This window comes from Neopsephotus bourkii, unplaced genomic scaffold (assembly GCF_033783945.1).
Source record: "Neopsephotus bourkii isolate Nb327-2 ecotype Australia unplaced genomic scaffold, CSIRO-AGI_Nbou_v1 NB_274, whole genome shotgun sequence".
NCBI classification, from domain to species: domain Eukaryota; kingdom Metazoa; phylum Chordata; class Aves; order Psittaciformes; family Psittacidae; genus Neopsephotus; species Neopsephotus bourkii.
Window position 1 is genome coordinate 623,158 of NW_026900783.1, and position 19,352 is coordinate 642,509.

A 19,352-nucleotide genomic window follows, 5' to 3' on the forward strand; every position below is an offset into this window, starting at 1 on the left:
CCTCGTCGAAAGTAAACGCTGCTTTTTCATTTAGCTTTGTTGTGATGTGAGGAAAGAGCGTAGTAGCAATTTGACCTGAACATTCCTCTTTTCCTTTCGCTTTCTCCTAGGTCCAGGATGGAACATTCCTGCTCGCTCCTGCTGCTCTGTGTTAGCTTTCTGTTTGCACAAGCTTTACCACCCAATGGAACGGAGTTGCCAAAACCAACAACAACAACAACAAGTAAGGACGTCACTTGATCTGCCGGGATGGGAGTGGATGTGGGAAGGAACTTGTGGTGAGGTCCCACTGGTGACAGAGCCCTGCATGCTTTTCCAGGACTTTGACCCTGCTCATGTGCTTCTGTTCTTGCCAGGTGACCTCTGTGTTTGAACTCCGTATGACGGGTGCTCTGTGCTTTACTTTCCCTTTCCCATCTATGGGAAATGCCATGGATATCTTTGGGAGAGGTACAGCAGCACAGGATGTCCCCTCTGCCTGGGCTGCAAGGTCTGCGTGGCCCAGGAGCTGTCACTGTGGATCTCAATGTGATGTATGGGACCTGGACACAAATAATATGAAATAAAGAAATTATCAGCTACAGACCAGGATTAACATATCATGAGGAACTAAACTCTTTAAGCATGTTCTATGTTTTCTAATGATACCACCTAAGGCAAGACTCAAGGAGATGGGTAATAGTGCCTAAGATCAGGTCAGGTGAAAAACGGCAAAGCCTTTTTCAAAGACCTGAGAGCAGTCTTCTTCTCACTGGTCCACCACAGCATCTCTTATTCACCCTCATTTCTATTGTTCGGAATTTCTTCCTCTCGCTTCAAGCCCTCCTACAACTACATCCTAACTTATTACAGTCCTGGAGAGGGGTGCGTTCAAGTCAAATAAGGCTTCATTTTTTATTTGTTTAAGATATTGATTCTGCTGTTATGTTCTGTGATGTATTTTACTTGCTATAGTCCTTACCTTTCATAATCCTAGCTAGCTACCTTCAGTATCCCTGTACTGTTTAGGTGGTAGCAGTGTGTGGTGCCGTGCTTGCATCAGAGGGAGGTTTCCAAAAGGATGGCTGATTCCTGGGTTGTGTTTAAGGGACATAAAGATGATGATGTTCCATATAAACAGTGTAATGAAGTCATAAGTTCTCAGGTGATGGCTGTCAACACACAGGCTTTATAGCAGGGTGGTTTTGTGGGTGGGTTTGTTGGTTTGGCTTGAATCTTACTGTGAGCTTCAGACCCACATGGAAGGAGAGCCCTGCGAGTGTTCAAGGCCAGGTTGGACACAGGGGCTTGGAGAAACCTGCTCACTGGAAGCTCTCCCTGCCCGTGGCAGGGGTTGGAGCTGGGTTTAAGGTCCCTTCCAACACAAACCATTGCAGGATTCTATGATTTCACTAAAATCTGAGGCTGGGGGATAGTGGAGGTGCAGCTGAGCGCTGCTCTGCCTGGTAACAGACCTCTGCAGGGGAAGTGGAGTCTTAGCAGGGGGCAAGGGCTCTGCCATCAGCAGCAGCAGTCTTTGTGTTGTTTTGCTCAGGGCTATCAAAAGAAATAAATTGCTAATATACATGAAAATTCAGCTGAGGATAAAGTTGCTATTAAATGGCTCTGATGAAATATTATCAAGTAGTTGTCGGTGCCCTGCTTCTTGGCAGGCTCCTGGGGGAGCCACAGAAGAAGTTAATGGGATTGGTCTGAATATGTAAGAATGCAGGAATTGGGAAAGGGAAGTAACTTATTAGTGGTATCACTTCCCAAAATCAGTAAAAAGGGAGTTTCTCTGTAGATGCATGTTCATAGATGCAGTTCACCTTCAAAGCTGAATTAAAAATTGTGCTGGATTTAAGTGTGATAATATGGATAAAAGTAATCTTATATGTGTTTTAATTAAAATTCCATTTCTGTGGTACGACTTAGGAACGATGAGTATGACTAAACTGCTTTTTTCTTAAATATCAAAGCCTTCATTACTTTGCAGTGAGAAGCAAAGATGAGTTTTGGCTGATAGATAAGTGTGTGCACACTGAAAATATACTGGTGTATAGGCAGTTCCAAGGTAATAGGATCACCTAATTCATTTGATAACCATTTGATCTAATATACTGATAGCTAATACAATGGTTTTTTAATACAAAAATAAAGATTTTTGATGTATCAGGAAAACTTCATTCAAACAAATATGGAAAGAACTGGGGGCTACTAAAGAGTATAATCTAGCTTTCCTTTTGTGTGCTAATTTGATGAATGATCCAAAAAGATAAGATGCTTTTGATTCTGAAAGGAATCATTATATTGTATTGCATGTCATTAGTTCAGCTGACTTGATTTTTGAAACCTCTGTTGAATGAACATGTTGTGTTTGTTCCTACTTTAAACATGGGTAGCCAGTCTGTATGGCTCTGTTTTGCAGCTCCATTTTGCTCCCCACAAGAGTACCATGAAATTGCTACCACAAAATTTCCCTTTCACAAAATCAGAATATTCTGGGGTTTATTGCACTGCCTTTTACTCAGAGTGTTCAACTGTATTAAGCAAGTGCAAGCCAGGATTTACTTACTTGGATTTGAATAAATGTATATTTCAAGCAGGTAAACCTTTATGCTATAGAATATGTGCAATGGACTATTTATACGTGATGCTGACGATAGCATTCAAGTGATTCCTGGTTGCTAATATTTATCAGTTATCCAATATGAATCATAGTCAGGATTCTTTTGCTTCCTCTTGTGTTTTCACTTGTTGTGTGGTTTAAATGTGGAAGCAGCCTGGGAGCTGCAGTACTAAAGCTTTTCAGTCCTTTCCAAATGTTTCAATTCCTTTTACTATTTACTCCATGAATATTTCATGGGTTTCATGCCCAACTTTACAGTTTCTTTCCACTGCCAATGCATTAACACACAGAGGTGATGAATCCATCAGATGGATGGGTGGGAGGTTGAAAGGCATTGAATGGTGCAGCTTTTGAGGCCCTTATTTCTGATAGTTTCAAGAGGTTAGTGGGTGTCTTTGAAGCCAGCTCAAGCAGTGCATAGAAATAATAGAGTTTTGCTAGACAATAGCCAGAACAGGGCTCAGAGATGGAGATTTTCATGCTGGATTTGTGGTGCTTCTTTCATGTAGGAATTGAGGCACCACTGGGTCTTCTTCCCTGTCTTTTTCTTTTGCCCTTCCTTTATTGACTTATTTTTGTAACTTGGGTTTGTTTTTCATCCATACCAAACCCATCTCCTGGTTATCAGCTGTATCTGCTGATATCTGCTTCCTCTCCCCAGTCAAGTCACAGTGATTCTCTGCAGGGTTGGGGTTTTCTCTTCCAAAGATAGAATGAGATGGCATAGTCTGGACTTGGTGATATCCCCATTGGCATGGGGGGACTTCTGCCCAGTGACTACAGCACAATTGCAGCCAGCCCTCAAAGAGGCAGAGTGGCTTGATGAAAACTGAGAGAGGAGGAGAGTTCTGCTTTGATTGAGTTAACCTGTGGGTTTTCAGTGTGCAGAATTCACACACTGATGTGCAAGAGGCTTAGTTATAATCATAGAATCATAGGTTAGGGTTGGAAAGGACCTTAAGCTCATCGAGTTCCAACCCCCTGCCATGGGCTGGGACACCTTCCATTAGACAAGGTTGCTCTAAGCCTGCTGTTGTGGGATTTCTCCTGTGCTCAGATAAACTATATCTTGTCTGTTCTTTGTCAATCACTGCAATAGTTCCTGGTACCTGGCTTGTTGTCTAGGGCAAACCACTCACCTTGCCTTCTTCATTTGTTTTGTGGAGAGGGGAAAAAGTGTTTTAAACACACTTATATTCAAGGGCAATTTACCATTCAGTTCCTGCTTGCAAAGGAAGTGATCCAGGGATGAAGAGAATCCCAGTCTGGGGGAGCATGAGGAGGCAGGGTGACAGGGCAGTTACTTGATGTGCATACACTGCTGTCAGTTCCCTGTTTTCTTGTGAGTGCTTTTGTTTTTGACACATTTGGAAAGTGGGAACATCACAGCCCTGAGGGAAATGGTGATGTTTCCAGAAAGAGCTATTCAGTGGCTGGGCCAGCAGCAGAGGGAATGAAGCCAGGAAGAGCCCCATGAGTCAGCCTCAGTGGGTGGCAGGGGAAGCACAAGGGGTTTACACCATCCTCTTGGTGATAATCCTCCTCTCTTGTCAAGGCAAAAGTCACTGTTTCATTGTAATACTGAAAAATACCCTCAAGATGATCATTTTGGTGTGGTTTTGGGCCACAGCACGCTCTGTGTTGAAGCAGTGGAAATAGTTCCCTGGTAGTAGCTATGGTGGAGACATGCTTTAGAGGGCGTCTACCTCTTTTGCATGCATTTACTCCTATGTTTCAGTTGTCAGTTTTTGAAGCAGCACTGTTTCAGGTCTGTCTTTCAGTTTCCCCTCAGAAATCCCATGTTATATGTAGTTGTGTTGGCCAAAGATCTTTCAGCCCCTCAGTGTGCAATGGCCTAAGCCCAGTTGTAACCTTCCTTACATTTCGGAGGGCTACATCTATAAAATTACCAATGCAGCTATAGGAGGAAATAGAGTTAATAAATGAAACTGTTGAAAACCACCCCGTGCCTTCCACCCGGGCTCTGCAGAGGTGAAGCCATTGGTGTCGGAGGAGCGACCCGAATCAAGAAGACAATCCCAATATGAGTTACGCTTCTTGTTCCATTTATTGCACAGGCTCACCTAATTTATACCATTGGTGATAGTTTACGTGACAGCTGTACATCTTTCATTGGCTACATAAACCTGTCCACACGCCTGTCTATACATTGCTATTGGCTAAGCTAAGTTTTACACACATATCTCTGCAGCAGCAGGGTGCGTGCCTTGTGATAAGCGGTGCATTCCTTGTGACCAGCAAGCTCCTGTTTCAGCGTTCTGCTTACATTTCTTCGACTCCAGGCCTCCCCGGCTCAGCTGAGTCAGAGAGAGTTCAAGGCTGTCTCACTCGGCTCTAATCCTGGGTTGTGCAGGCCCTCGTGAGAATAACCATTGCTCCACAATTCCCCCGTTTTTCTTTTGCACAACCCAGGATGCTTCCTGTCACACAAGGAAAATTTTGCTAAGTGATCTACTAAGTAAGCTTTGCAAACATTGTAATAAGCAAGGTACCAATACAGGCACATCCCGTTTTCTAACCTCCTTATTCCTCCCTTCAAGATGCTCGTTAACTACAAGGTCAGTTTTACCCCCCTGCACAGCTGGTGTTTTTTACCGAGCTGGGTTTCTCACTGACTTTTACAAAACTGGTCCCTGGCCAAGTTCAGCCATGGGAACGTAACCCTTGCCTGCCAACCACGCTTCCACACATTGGTGTGCCACTGCAAGGCTTTGAAAACAGATGTGCCCGTGTATGAGGAAGACGGGGCCGTTTGTGGGTTTTGACCTAATTTCCTTGTGAAATGGTAGGAGGAGAGGTGAGATCTTGATGCATTAGTCTTTGCAGGGGTGCTCTGTGCTTTGCTAAGGAAATGGAGGCAGCAGCTTGAACAACTTCTGGGTTGGATTGAGATCTTCTGTGTTTGGGAATCAGTTTTCCAGAGCCATCTCCAAAGTGTGATGTGGAGTACATCCGTTCTGAAAGGAAGAGATGGGTGATTTTTGTATTGTGTAATGAGCAGAGGGAAATTTTAGTTCCCTCATGACTCAAAGTTGTTGTTTTTTCCCAGTTGTGTCATGGGTCTTGACACAGAGCCAATGATGGCTCTAACACAAAACCCCAAGGCGGATCCCAACATACCGAATTGGAAATACCTAAACTTAAAGTGGGCTAAAGTGGCTCCTTTTTGCTTATGAGAGGCAAAAATATCTAGTTTGCTTGTTTGTTTGCCAGCCCTTGGTTTCTATAGAGAGTGTGTTACTGCTAAACACCACCCAGACGCTGTTAAGCTGTTCCTGGTGATGCATGTTCATCCACACACTGACAGTGATTTTCTGAAACCCTCTCAAGTGATGGTTTCTGATTACAGTTTTGTCATGCCTGTCACTTCCATCTTTATATCCCACTTAAATGTCAGGTTTCATGCATTTTATTCCCTTCCCTGTCTTTGTACTATTATGTTGACTTGAGATACCTTCTTTCCTTGTATGCCCTTAGTGCATCTATGCCTCTGTAAAGGGAGTTTTTCTGTGCCCAAATATAGAATCACAGAATCATAGAATAGTTAGGGTTGGAAAGGACCTTAAGATCATCAAGTTCCAACCCCCCTGCCATGGGCAGGGGCACCTCGCACTAAACCATCTCACCCAAGGCCTCGTCCAACCTGGCCTTGAAATATGTTGTTTGAGCATCCAGAGGGTTTCCAGCTGCTCACAAGATACAACCCAACACTCATATCCATATGTGCTCCTTTCTATAGTATTTCAGGTGTTAGGTACTCCTATATATTTACTGTAATCTTGTGCTTGTTGAGGCTTGTGGCAAGATCTCTTCAAGATCTTCATTCCTGGGGTCATGGTTGGAGTTGATCTGAAAGCTCTTTTCCAATCTATTTGATTTTGTGATTCAAAAAAGCCTTTTCTGCCTGTGGCAGGGGTTGGAACTGGATGAGCCTTAAGGTCCCTTTAAACACAAACCGTTCCATGAGCCTATGAAAAACAGGGAGCAGGGCTGTGTTTTGCTTGCTGGAAGCTAAGGTTCTGCTTTCTTAAATAAAACATGCTGGGCTATTAATGATTTTAATGTGTTATATATTGAATTGTTTAGTAGAATGAAAAAGTTATAGAAGCATAATGAAACTCAGATGTAAAGGGTCACATACATAAACCCACTATTAATGGAAGGATGAGACTTGCAATATATAGTAGATACAACAAAGATATACTTTTTTAATCTTCATTCTAAGTATTTGTTAAAAGTTTCATAATTCCTACGGGTTCTTAATTTTTAATGTAATGTGATATGATAGTGTAGTATTATGTTATATAATATATATAAAATGTATAATATATTATATTATGCTCCATCCCTGGCAGTGTTCAAGGCCAGGTTGGACGAAGCCTTGGGTGCCATGGTTTAGTGTGAGGTGTCCCTGCCCATGGCAGGGGGGTTGAACTGGGTGATCTTAAGGTCCTTTCTAACTCTAACCATTCTATGATTATATGATATGATATGATATTACATTATAAGTCATAGAAGACAGTTTGAACTGTCCCCTCCTGCCTTCCCCTCCTGCCTTCCCCTTCGACCATGCTCACCATGTGCTTTACAGCCTAGTACACCAGCAGCAGTGTTCTGGCCTGGTAAATGAGATGTGTTTAAAACACATGTTGTATCTCTGGATTCAGTATAATCTATACAAAGGGTGGCGTTCTTGGTTATGTCTGGCTGGCTGAGAAACATCTGATGTGCTTAGAAATGTCCTGAATGGGCTTCAAATATAGCTTGGTATCTTGTACCCATTAAACTTACTCTAATTACAAGTAAAATCTTTGCTTAACCAGTCATAGAATCATAGAATAGTTAGGGTTGAAAAGGACCTTAAGATCATCCAGTTCCAACCCCCCTACCATGGGCAGGGACACCTCACACTAAACCATGGCACCCAAGGCTCTGTCCAACCTGGCCTTGAACACCACCAGGGATGGAGCATTCACAACCTCCCTGGGCAACCCATTCCAGTGCCTCAGCACCCTAACAGGAAAGAATTTCCTCCTTATATCCAATCTAAACTTCCCCTGTTTCAGTTTGAACCCATCACCCCTTGTCCTGTCACTACAGTCCCTAATGAAGAGTCCTTCCCCAGCATCCCTATAGGGATTCCAAACCATCCTTGATCTTGTCAGCATCAGGTGGTTTAGTTGTTGCTTTTGAAGTGGGGGAAAGAAAGCAATGAAAGAATTAAGCCTTCAGTTTCAGCTTTGCATATATTAAACAAATAATGATGCTTTTAGGAAGTACAAGCAGCTCATTGCACAGGACCACAGTATTTTGGCACAGTTCCTGTGCCAGCTCAGGCAGTCTGTGTCTGTAATGTTCCCTATGTTCGATCCACAGACTCTACAGAGGGGAACCATTTACACAAGGACCTGCTCACTTCAATGCTGATCCTGCTCCTGGTCTTCATCATTTTCATCCTGTTGGCTGGGTACTTTTTCAGGTAGGTGTGTGTGGAGCTCGCTGGCAGAAGTAGCTCAGCCTTGTTTCGATATGATCTAACAAGGAAATGAAAGGCGTGCTTATGGTGAGGCAGGAGCCTCCATCACAGCACAGGGGAGGCTCTCACTGTGAAGATGAACAGAAAGAGCTTCTCCAGAATTACATGGTTGGTGAACCGTGGTTTAGGAGAACACTCATTGCCTTTCAACAGAGTTACTCAGATTAATGGCTGCGTGTATTTCAGGTTCAGAAGACACAGGAAAGCTGTTGTGAACTCCGGGGACAAAAAGATGCCCAATGGGATCTTAGAAGAACAAGGTACAGAGAGATTTGCTTTCCTTCTCACTGGGAATTTTGGTTGTGTACGGGCTGGTTTGCCAATTTGAGTGAACCTGCTCTAGTGGAAGGTGTCCGTGCCCATGGCAAGGGGCTGGAACTGGATGAACTTTAAGCTCCCTTCCAACACAAACCAGTCTGGGATTCTGTGATTAATTAGGGATTCAGTTATTCAGTTATGTTTGCTTTTTATTAATAATATAAGGGTTGTTATTAAAGAGAAGACACTAAAAAATTAGAGTATTTTAAGTACGTTTAAGTCTGTCCATTATATAACCTTAATTTACAGTTTCTGGTTTCAAAGATTTTTCACTTTAAGTGTCTATTTCTTTGTAAATGTTTCTCATGCCCTTTCTGTATGTTTTATTGGGATGCCAGCTGAGATCCAGGTTTCTGGCATTGTGATCTTTTTATTTAGGGAAGCAAATTTCAGCATTTCTTCTTAAAATGAGGGGGAAAAGGGTCCTTAGCTCCTTGTGAAATTACTTGCTGGTTCCTGAATGTAAAGAGAAAGAAGGAAAAGGGTAAGACTGGGCAGCATTTGAAGCCAGCAGCACTACAAGAAAACACTCTCAGGAGCTGAAAATGTTTTCCAGTGGTTTTTTTAATGTGCTGGATTTGGTTCTGTGAGCAGGGAGCCCTTTGGGTGGGCTCTAACCCAGCCTCAGTTCAAACCTAGGCAACGTGGAGGGGCTGTTGGGTTCTTGCTTACAAACTGTGTTAGCTGTGACAAAGATTAAAACCGAGTTCATGATAAAGAGTTCCCTCTGTGCTTTGTGCCAGTTCCACGCTGCTGCACGTGAACTGAAGAGCAGGTTAACAAACACGGTGGCAGCCATAGATCAAACCTCTAAATACACCCATTGGCTTCCTGTTGGGTCGGTGGTTGTGCTCAGGAGCCCTGGCGAGCGCGGTTTGGACATCCCCGTGGTGCCCTGGCACCAGATAATGCCCTTTGGTGATGGGTGGTTAGTGGAGGAACCACCAAGTCGTAGTTTGCAAGCATGGCTGCTGGAAGTCACCTTGTCATTGTCAGCATGTAGGAAATGGTCTTCCTTTCTCTGTGCCTTCAGTTGTAGATTAAACTTACCTTCACCGTACGGTGGGCTTAATCCCTCCACTTCTTCCAGCCACCTGTGGGGATGCTCACTGCAATTTCTAGGTGGCCAATTGTGCTCCTGAGGGCTGTGAAAGCAGAAGGAGAAGGTGTCCTGGGGCTTTATTTCCCCATGTGAGGCAAGGTCTTGGTGGCAAGAAGCATCCACAGCAGTCCCCATACCAAACTGTGCTGGGGCAACTGAGAGCAGCAGCTCATCTTGGGGCAAGTTTGCTGCCAAGTTGAAGATGATGATGTTGTTGTTGTTATTATTATCAGTATTATTACAACTACTGCTATTATTATTTCCCCTTCACAAGTGAGAAATCTAGCAGCATCCCTTTCATAGTAGATGCTAAAAGTTGTCCCTGCAGACAGCAGAGCAGCTTGGGGTTGGCACAGTCTTCATCAGCAGAAGGAACCTTGTCCTTTTCTAAATAAAACTTGGTCATATTTTTAATCCATTGTAAATAGAGACATCCTTAATTTTAACAATATGGTTCTGCCTGAATTTATTATGTTCTCAAAGCAGCTCCTTGGCCTGTGGTTTTGGTTTCTTATGTCATTTAAATAAGCTTTAACACTGGTTGAATTCTCATGTGGGAAGTTCATTTTGGCATCTTCTAAGTAATTAGGTTGGAAATAACTTATTATCTGTTGCTCTGGACATGCCTTTAACACGAGCTTTCCTTGTACTGACAGAACAGCAACGGGTCATGCTGCTCAGTCGGTCTCCCTCGGGCCCCAAGAAGTATTTCCCTATCCCAGTAGAAAACCTTGAGGAGGAGATACGGATGCGATCGGCGGATGAAGGGAAGCTCTTCCGGGAGGAATTCAATGTAAGTTCTCATTGTGGAGTGAACAGGGGGGGGAAATCCAGACATCAGCATATACTAGTAATTCTTTCAAGAGTGTTTGGTGCGTGATGCTGGCATCTCAAAGTCTTGGCTTTCATATGTGCTCTGTGGTGTGGGGTAGCCCTTTATCTGGACAAAATCCATAATGTTAACTGCTTTATGATGTGGTGGTGCCAAACTGGTAGTATATAAACTGCTTGACACTTGCTAACATGGAAAGAAGATCGTTAGTGTTTGCCTGAAGCTGGAGAAAAGGAGAATTGAACATGAAATCATAGAATCATAGAATAGTTAGAGTTGGAAAGGACCTTAAGCTCATCAAGTTCCAACCCCCCTGCCATGGGCAGGGACACCTAGCTCTAAACCATATTACCCAAAACATGACTGTCCTTAGCATTGATTTTCTTTATGGTGGTGTAGGGCTTTTTGGGACTCGGAGTATTCTACCTCTATGGGAAGTACTTAGAGAAGACACAGTGTGGCCTTTAATATTGCCATAGTGAGGTTTGACTTTACTGGGGGGGGATAGTTTGACCTTTTGCTCTTTGTTACCATCCCATCACTTCCCCCTGTGCAGCACCCTGTGCCCTAACACATTCATTTCTCTGAAGCATCTCAACTTTAAGGTTTTTTCCTTTAACATGTTGCCTTGGTCAGAAAAGAAGTTTTATTTTCTGCCCATACCCTGAGCTTTAGTTGCGTGTGGTCATATAAATGAGTTGTAACTGAAGGCTGTGGTGAGCTGCTGCAGGGCCACTTTTGGTGGACAGATAGCGTGATGTGTTTCTCACATGTCTGCATTTGGGGCCCTTTCCATGCTTTTTATTATTTCTGTTCGCTTCCCATCACAGCAGAAGCAAGTAGCTTAAATGTCAAATCTGGAGTTGTCAAAGAGCCGATGCACACATTGATTAGACAGTCTGTTAAGCCACCTTCTTAATTGGTAGCATATTTATATCTGCAATTTGGTTGATGATATATTTAAACCACACAATTTCAGTGCTGTATCAGAGAGGGGGGATTGTGGAGATACTTATCGGAGTTGACAAAATGAATGTGAAAACTCATTTGAGGAGATGTGTGTGTGAATTTTGACTCTCCTGATTAATTCGCTCTGTAGGAGCCAAACAAATCATCTGGTTTTGCATTCAAAATCTGCTTTGCTTGGATCATTTCCTGCACCATGCTGTGGGTGTGTGAATGTGTCTGAAAACTCGGGGTCCAGTCCCCATAAATAAGTACTCCAAGCAGTGATGGTAAAGTCTGATCAATGCTTTATGTGGGTTCATCTGTCCCTGCTCTGCCTCCTGTGGCAGCTTGCGTAGATGTATGAGCTGTTTGCTCAATCCTGAGAGAGGAAGAAAGGGTGAAAGACAGTTGAAAAATCAGAGTGATTGATATTGTAGGACAAACCCAGAGAGATGGCACACAGAAGTCAGTTACTGCAGCACTGGGAGGAAAGGGGCTGAGAGACCAAGAGCCATCAACACAAACACCTGCATGATAGCATCTCCTTCAGAGCATCCCCCAGAGCTCAGCTCCATCCTCCCACCAGCTGAGGTTACACCTCTGTCTGCCCCTTGAAGCCATAGGTGCCAAATCCTGCCGGTTTTTGGTGGGTCCAAAGCTGACCCCTTTGCTCAAGGTGCTGGTTGGGAGTGGACCCTGACTGCAGCACTAGGCTGGGGATGCTCAGCTGATGGGGATGCGCTGGGGGATCTCTGACCATTGTGGTCTTTGCTTCACACAGCCTGATCTGACATGTCGGGGGTCAGGCGTATCTGGGAGTGCAGATACAGGGTCTCCATTGGGAATTTCAAGCAGGTTTAGACTGAAAATGGTGAGTCCATGAGCCAGTATTGGACAGGCACATGAACCAGCCAAAGAAATCTGCTCCCAAGTGGTTTTTTTTTTGGTGAAAAAGAGAAAAAAGCAAGTGCTGATAGATGAAGTCATGCAGCGGATAGAAAGGATCTTTGAGGACAGTTCCCCTATGTGCCTAATGGTGTTCTTCAATACTTCTGATTTTATCCATAAAGCCTAAATTACCCTTAAGAAGTAAATTGCACTTCTTGCACTTGTGCACTAACCAAGATAACAAATGCTCCTTCTGCTCTCAGTTGCTTCATTTTTAATTACTTGATTCCTTTGTGAACACAGGGCATTGGGAAAATAGTGTTCTTTCTTCACAGGGAAAAAAGAAATCACCATAAACCCCCCACATTCCTTTCTGTGTGGGCCTTTAGAATCACAGAATAGTTAGGGTTGCAAAGGACCTTAAGATCATCCAGTTCCAACCCCCTGCCATGGGCAGGGACACCTCACACTAAACCATGGCACCCAAGGCTCTGTCCCACCTGCCCTTGAACACTGCCAGGGATGGAGCATTCACAACCTCCCTGGGCAACCCATTCCAGTGCCTCACCACCCTCACAGTAAAGAACTTCTGCCTTATATCCAATCTAAACTTCCCCTGTTTACTTCTATTTATCATCCGTACTGCAAGATGAGCTGGGTGTTGGATGTTTGTGGTTGGTTACCTGTTGCCTTGATTTTCAGGTGAATGTCTGAAAAACCTTCCTGTAAGGAAGTGCTGTTAAAATCACCCTTTTGACTTGATTGAGATGTCCCTGTGGCTTGTTCTGTGAGAAGGAGGAGGAAGCTTCAGGGAGATCTTAGGATTCCTGTGAAGTGGGAGCAGATAAGGCTGTGGTGGCAGCAGATGACCCAGCACCACCAAGACTCATCAGTGCCTTGTGATTCCTGGAGTGATGGGGAGGACACAATGAAGTGCATCCCTGATTAAATCACATCCTCTGTTCTGGAGAGGGGTGGGAGCAGCCAAACGGGGTGTGCCTGGGGCTCACCACCTAATCCAGGTCATGCCATACTGAGTTTTCTAGGAAAGACATCAGGGCTTTTCAGGAATAAGTAGCAGGAAATGTTCCTTATAGAATCCCAGCCTGGTTTGGTTGGAAGGGCCCTTTAAAGCTCCTCCAGCTCCAACCCCTGCCACAGGCAGGGACCCCTTCCACTGGAGCAGCTTGCTTCAAGCCCCTGTGTCCAACCTGGCCTTGAGCACTGCCAGGGATGGGGCAGCCACAGCTTCTCTGGGCACCCTGTGCCAGCGCCTCAGCACCCTCACAGGGAAGAGCTTCCTCCTTATATCCAACCTAAATCTCCCCTGTTTATTGCAGAGGTTTTCCATTATTTTGCTAGAGATAATTACTTTTCATGTGTTTTCCACATGAAGATGCAGTACTTATCTGGCTCTTTATTGGGAGTTTGATGCCTGGATGTTGAAAGCGAAAGGATTCGTGTTTGAAGTGCTGATGATGTTGGTTTATGCAAAATGTAAATTAAGTTTCTGTGTCTTATAAATCGTAAATGTATTTTTAATTAGCAAAACCCTGGGCTTCATTCAAATAAGGAATCAAGCAGTTTGCTAAGAGCAGCTTTCATTTTCAACTCTTTATTTAACATTCCCTCCCCTTTCTTTTACTTACGTTCACAAGTTAAAGTGATATTTAACAACCCAAACCCACAGGTGCACGTTGCTGTTTCCTCTCTGGTGGCAGTGAAGTCCTCCCCATAACCCCCCCTTTCATGTTATATCACCCTTACAACACGGGTTGCTGCTTTTAAGGGGAAATTCCAAGCCCAGCTCTCTGCCAGGCAAGCAGGGCACTTGCTTTGCAGTCGCTGACTATTGTTTTCCCTTCCCCAGTGTGATTCACACTGGGCGGTAGGAGGTAGAAGAAGGGCAGGAGAAGGCGGTTGTGCATTGCCAGACCACTGGGGTTTTACCTTGGTGGGATCCAAGATGCTGACACTGGGTTATTTAGGAGTTCAGTACAAGAAGCTTAATGAAATCCAGCTCTTGTTCACGCAGTTTGCAGGAAGGGCGCAGCTAAAAGCACAGGGCAGAAGCCTCGTGCCATGTCTCTTGATGAATGGTGTGTATCTGACTCTCCCCTTGCCCCAGGATCTCTGCTACAGCCCGAGCTCAGTAGTGCTCTCTCCACAGCTCGGGCACTTCCTTGTTTTCACCTTCATGGTATCACAGAATAGTTTAGGTTGGAAGGGACCTTAAAGATCATCCAGTTCCAACCCCCTGTAATGAGCAGGGTCATCTTCAACTAGGTCAGGTTGCCCAGAACCACATCCAGCCTGGCCTTGAGTGTCTCCAGGGATGGTGCATCCACCACCTCTGGGTAACCCATGCCAGTGTTTTACCACCCTCACTGTGAAGAATTTCTTCCTCACATCCAGCCTGCATCTCCCCTCTTTTAGCTTAAACCCATCACCCTCTTCCTCTGTGTTTCTTCCTTCCATTTGATTGCTGTGCAAGAGCGTTGGGTTTTATTGTTGTTTGGGGTTTTTTTTTCAGCTTGACTAAATTTATCTGCAGCTTCAGATCTTGCTGATCCCTTGCAGAATTTGATGTGTGCTCGTACAGCAACTTCCCGCATGAAAGAACTGTGATTTATGTTCTATTTCCTCCCTTTATACCAGCGTTGGGCCCTCACCTGTGGACCTCCACACGGTGTTTGAGACTGAACGTTCTTCACAGCGAGCCATTAACAATCCAACTCTGTGTTGTTGAACCAACTGTTGTGGCTAAAAGTAGGAGCGGAGCGCGGCGGAGCATCACATCCACGCGCTGGGTCATGGCGCTGTGAATCACCGCGGCAGATGGCAGCTTCGTTTCCTAAATAGCTCTGATCTCGGGGGGGGGGGAATTGCTTCTGTCTCCAGAACTGCTGAACTCGTTCTCTGGAGTGAAATCTGCCAGGGTGTAGTTTCCTGTTATAATGAAAGTTGCTGCAAAGAAAGTTTGAAGCCAGTGGTTTAATTCTGTTGGATGCAGGGCAATGTGTGTGGATGGACATTGTCACTAAGCCATGGTGCAGTCAAGAGTTAACTGTTTCCTAATCCATTGACTTCTCTGTTTGTGTTATTTTTTAGTCCTTAACATCTGGATATGTGCAGGGGACATTTGAAATGGCAAATAAGGAAGAAAATAGGGAGAAGAACAGATATCCCAACATCCTGCCATGTAAGACATTACCTTTTCAATCAAAGCATAACCTTTTCAATCAGAGCATTACCTTATCAATCAAGGCGTTAACTCTGGCACAGTGCAGGCTGTAGTAGTGTTCATTTGCTGTTGAAGTAATGCAATTTCACTGTTCACAGATGTTCTTTATACAGTGTTTTGTGGCATGTCTCTGGTATTGATCTTCTCCTGTTAGGTTTTACTATAGTGGTTGTACAGGGATGTGCTATAAGGCACTCATGGGGTTCTACCAGAATACACTGTGTCAAGTGGATATTTTAGGATCTCAGTTTAGTTTGGGGCAAGCAAACATGGAGAAGTTTGGGCCTCCAGTACTGCAGAGCTGCAGTGACACTGACCTCCGGGTTGAGAGCAGTGCAAAGTGTAAAGAATACGAGAATGATTCATGTCAAGAACTTAGGAATCATTGTTACCAATGCACCTGTGACCAGTGTACCACGTATAATAAATGTTGCTGTCAATGTAATGGTGGGAAAGAAGAAGAAACAAGGGAATAGACTAGCCCCCTCTTTAATCATTTTGACTGTTAAAATAATAAGAGTGCTTTATGGCTTTGTTTTACTGCTTGAGTGCTTTAAGGAAGGGGTTGGGTAAAAGTTTCTCAATATTAATCAACTGTAATAAAATAATTAAATCAGATCATGGCTAAGATTAATTTTTATAACAAAAGGGCTTAGGGAGAAAGTTTATTGATGAGAAGTAGGGGCAATAGAGGAGAGAGCTGTTTTGGGTGAAGTGTGTGCTTAGCCTGGCTTCCTGCTTGCAGGCAAGTAACATATTTCAGATTGATAAACATGCAAACATGTTTGCAATGTGTTTTCTTCCAGATGACCATTCCAGAGTGATTTTGAGCCAAGTCGACGGAGTCCCACCTTCAGACTACATTAATGCGTCATATATAGATGTAAGTTCAGTCTCCCCCAACACCGGGGCAGGACCTTGCCCTTGGCCTTGTTGAACTCCATGAGGTTCACTTGGTCCCACCTGTCCAGGTCCCTCTGGATCCCATCCCTTCCCTCCAGCGTGCTGACCACACCACACAGCTTGTGTGTCATTGGGAACTTGTGGCCAAGAAGGCCAATGGCATCCCAGGGTGCATTAGAAGGGGGGTGGTTAGTAGGTCAAGAGAGGTTCTCCTCCCCCTCTACTCTGCCCTGGTGAGGCCGCATCTGGAATATTGTGTCCAGTTCTGGGCCCCTCAGTTCAAGTTGACAGGGAACTGCTTGAAAGAGTCCAGGGCAGAGCCACAAAGATGATTAAGGGAGTGGAGCATCTCCCTTATGAGGAGAGGCTGAGGGAGCTGGGTCTCTTCAGCTTGGAGAAGAGGAGACTGAGGGGTGACCTCATCAATGGTTACAAATATGTAAAGGGTGAGTGTCAGGATGATGGAGCTAGGCTTTTTTCAGTGATGTCCAGTGCTAGGACAAGGGGCAATGGGTGTAAACTGGAGCATAGGAGGTTCCACGTTAACATCAGGAAGAACTTCTTTACTGTGAGAGTGACAGAGCACTGGAACAGGTTGCCCAGGGGGGTTGTGGAGTCTCCCACATTGGAGATATTCAAGGCCCGCCTGGACAAGTTCCTGTGTGATGTACTCTAGGTTACCCTGCTCTTGCAGGGGGGTTGGACCAGATGATCTTTTGAGGTCCCTTCCAACCCTTGGGATTCTGGGATTCTGTGATCTCCCTGGCCATGTCACAAACAAAGATGTTAAACAGCACCAGACCCAATGCTAAAGAATAAGTGTTTTTCTGCTGGCATATATTGGCATTTCTGATCATTCCTGATTTTTTTTCTATAGGGTTATAAAGAAAAGAATAAATTTATCGCAGCACAAGGTAATGTATTCTCATTTCTCTATTCTCTACACCTTATGGCTGAGCATTCAATTTTAGATGTGTTTTCAAGGTTATTTGCAGCTGCAGATTGTGGCCTAGTGTGAGGTGGGATTTAGAGGTTAGCCTTGGAACTAAATAGCAGTGAGTGTGAGGTAACACACTGCATTTAGACCTCCAGATACTCTGAGTGAAGAGGCTCACCTTGCCCCCTCAACTCCTGATTTACTTCTCTTAAAACTTGATGTCTCCTGATCCTACAGCAATCCTGCTGTGGAAGTGAGCATTTTCACATGAGTTCTTATGCTGGTTTAGTCACAAATTTGGGGAATCCCAGGCAATACAAAACAGTAGCTGCCCCTGCCCTTCTGAAATCATAGAATCCTGGACTGGTTTGGTCTTAAAGCTCATCCAGTCCCAACCCCTGCCATGGGTAGGGACACCTTCCACTAGAGCAGGTTGCTCTAAGCCCCATCCAGCCTGGCCTTGAACACTGCCAGGGATGGTTCCTGTCCTGTACAGCAGGATGAGCAGCTCTCAGGCAATGTTGGACCTTGGTATGGGGGAGAACTGCAATGTAAAAATACTAAATGATGCTCCTGCCATAGTCTGCCTAATAGAGTGTGCTTCAAGAGAGAAGATACCTGCTACAAACATGTTTGAGTGTCTCTGCTTCTGTCTGCAGGACCAAAGCAGGAAACAGTTAATGATTTCTGGAGGATGATATGGGAGCAGAAGTCGGCCGTTATCGTCATGTTAACCAACCTGAAAGAAAGGAAAGAGGTAAAGAGCTTTGATAGGCTGTGAGATGTCTCTAGGAGAGTGTGCTCCAAAAGCAGTTGTGGCTGCTCAGCATCTGGCCAGTCGCATTTCTGACTACTTTCTTCTCCAGCCCCTGTTAGCACATGGGGGTTTCTGCTCATACATGTAGTTTTCACTTCCAAAATACAAATTCATACAAACTGACCTGAAGGAAACTATTCCAGTAGCTAATTTTGTCCTGCATAGCCCATAGCCAAAAGCAAATTCTCGTGCCTGAGCTTTTATTGCACCATAAGGCCGTGCTTGTGGGTGGGTTTGGTTGGAAATGAAGATAAAAACTGTTCATTTTCCTCAGTATTATATTTCAAATACCTTCTGGCACATGCACAAAACAAACCGAAGCTGCTGCTTTATGAGAATAATGTTGTTCCTTCCTGTCCCCCCCGTTGCTCCTCATGAGCATCTTGCTGCTCGCATTGTGTGACTTTCTACTGGCTGAATACTGAGACACACACGGCAAGTGTGAAACACTGAACTCAATTCCTGCTTCACAGACTTGAGAAGCTAAGTTAAAATATTAAGGAAACGAACAACAAGAAACATGAAAGATACTCTGTAATTATCCCCTTATATTTCCTTTTCCCCTGTGGGACACTTTGGCACACTGAGCATGCTGCATCCTTACTTGAAATACATCTAAAGTCAGCAGAAACTCTTGCCCCTCAAGGGCTCCTGCCAGTGAAGAAATATGGGGGTAAGCAGCAGTAGCTGGCCTTGGGAAGGAGATGGATGAGGAGATGGAAGAGGATGCAGTTGTGAGACACTGCAGAATCAGATCATGGTGTGAAAGTCGGTTTTCATACCTGTTTTGTGCATTTTTTACAGTAACAAAGATACAGTGCAGATACCATCAGCTCACCGCAGTCATGAGGGCAGGCCTTCCTTGTCTGCCTCTTTACTGTAGTACTTCTGCCTTGTTCTACTATTAACCTGATGAAGCTATTTACTGTTAGCTTGATGTAGCTCAGATGGCAAATGCAGTGTGTAAGTAGAGCCCATTCCCAGTATGAGAAGCCAGCACTATTAAATCTGGATGTTCCAGATAGGGACTGCCTTTAATTTCACACCTGGAAATTAGACTCAAGACATCGCAGTCCCCATTGTTAGGCACCCCCTAACAAAAAAACCACGCAACCCAAAAGCTGTTTAGGTCTGGCTAGGTTAAAAAAAGAGCTCCAAAGCTATTCTCACCTTCTCTGCATAAATTTAAGCATCAACA

At 44.4% G+C, this 19,352-nt stretch overlaps 1 protein-coding gene across 3 annotated transcripts in view; it reads left to right on the top strand.

Annotated features, from left to right (window-relative positions):
- PTPRE (protein tyrosine phosphatase receptor type E) overlaps positions 1-19,352 on the top strand; it is a 101,103-nt gene that overhangs the window by 63,534 nt on the left and 18,217 nt on the right. Inside the window, exons 2-9 of one of the 3 annotated variants that reach the window (XM_061346764.1) lie at positions 111-231; positions 8,017-8,108; positions 8,352-8,425; positions 10,242-10,378; positions 15,365-15,455; positions 16,304-16,380; positions 17,278-17,314; positions 17,997-18,094. In XM_061346764.1, the coding sequence (XP_061202748.1) occupies positions 118-231; positions 8,017-8,108; positions 8,352-8,425; positions 10,242-10,378; positions 15,365-15,455; positions 16,304-16,380; positions 17,278-17,314; positions 17,997-18,094 (720 nt within the window). In that variant the 5' untranslated portion in view covers positions 111-117. Of the gene's footprint in view, positions 1-110; positions 232-7,953; positions 8,109-8,190; positions 8,274-8,351; positions 8,426-10,241; positions 10,379-15,364; positions 15,456-16,303; positions 16,381-17,277; positions 17,315-17,996; positions 18,095-19,352 lie in introns of those variants that run through there. The other 2 variants (XM_061346765.1, XM_061346766.1) reach the window with 2 other exon arrangements.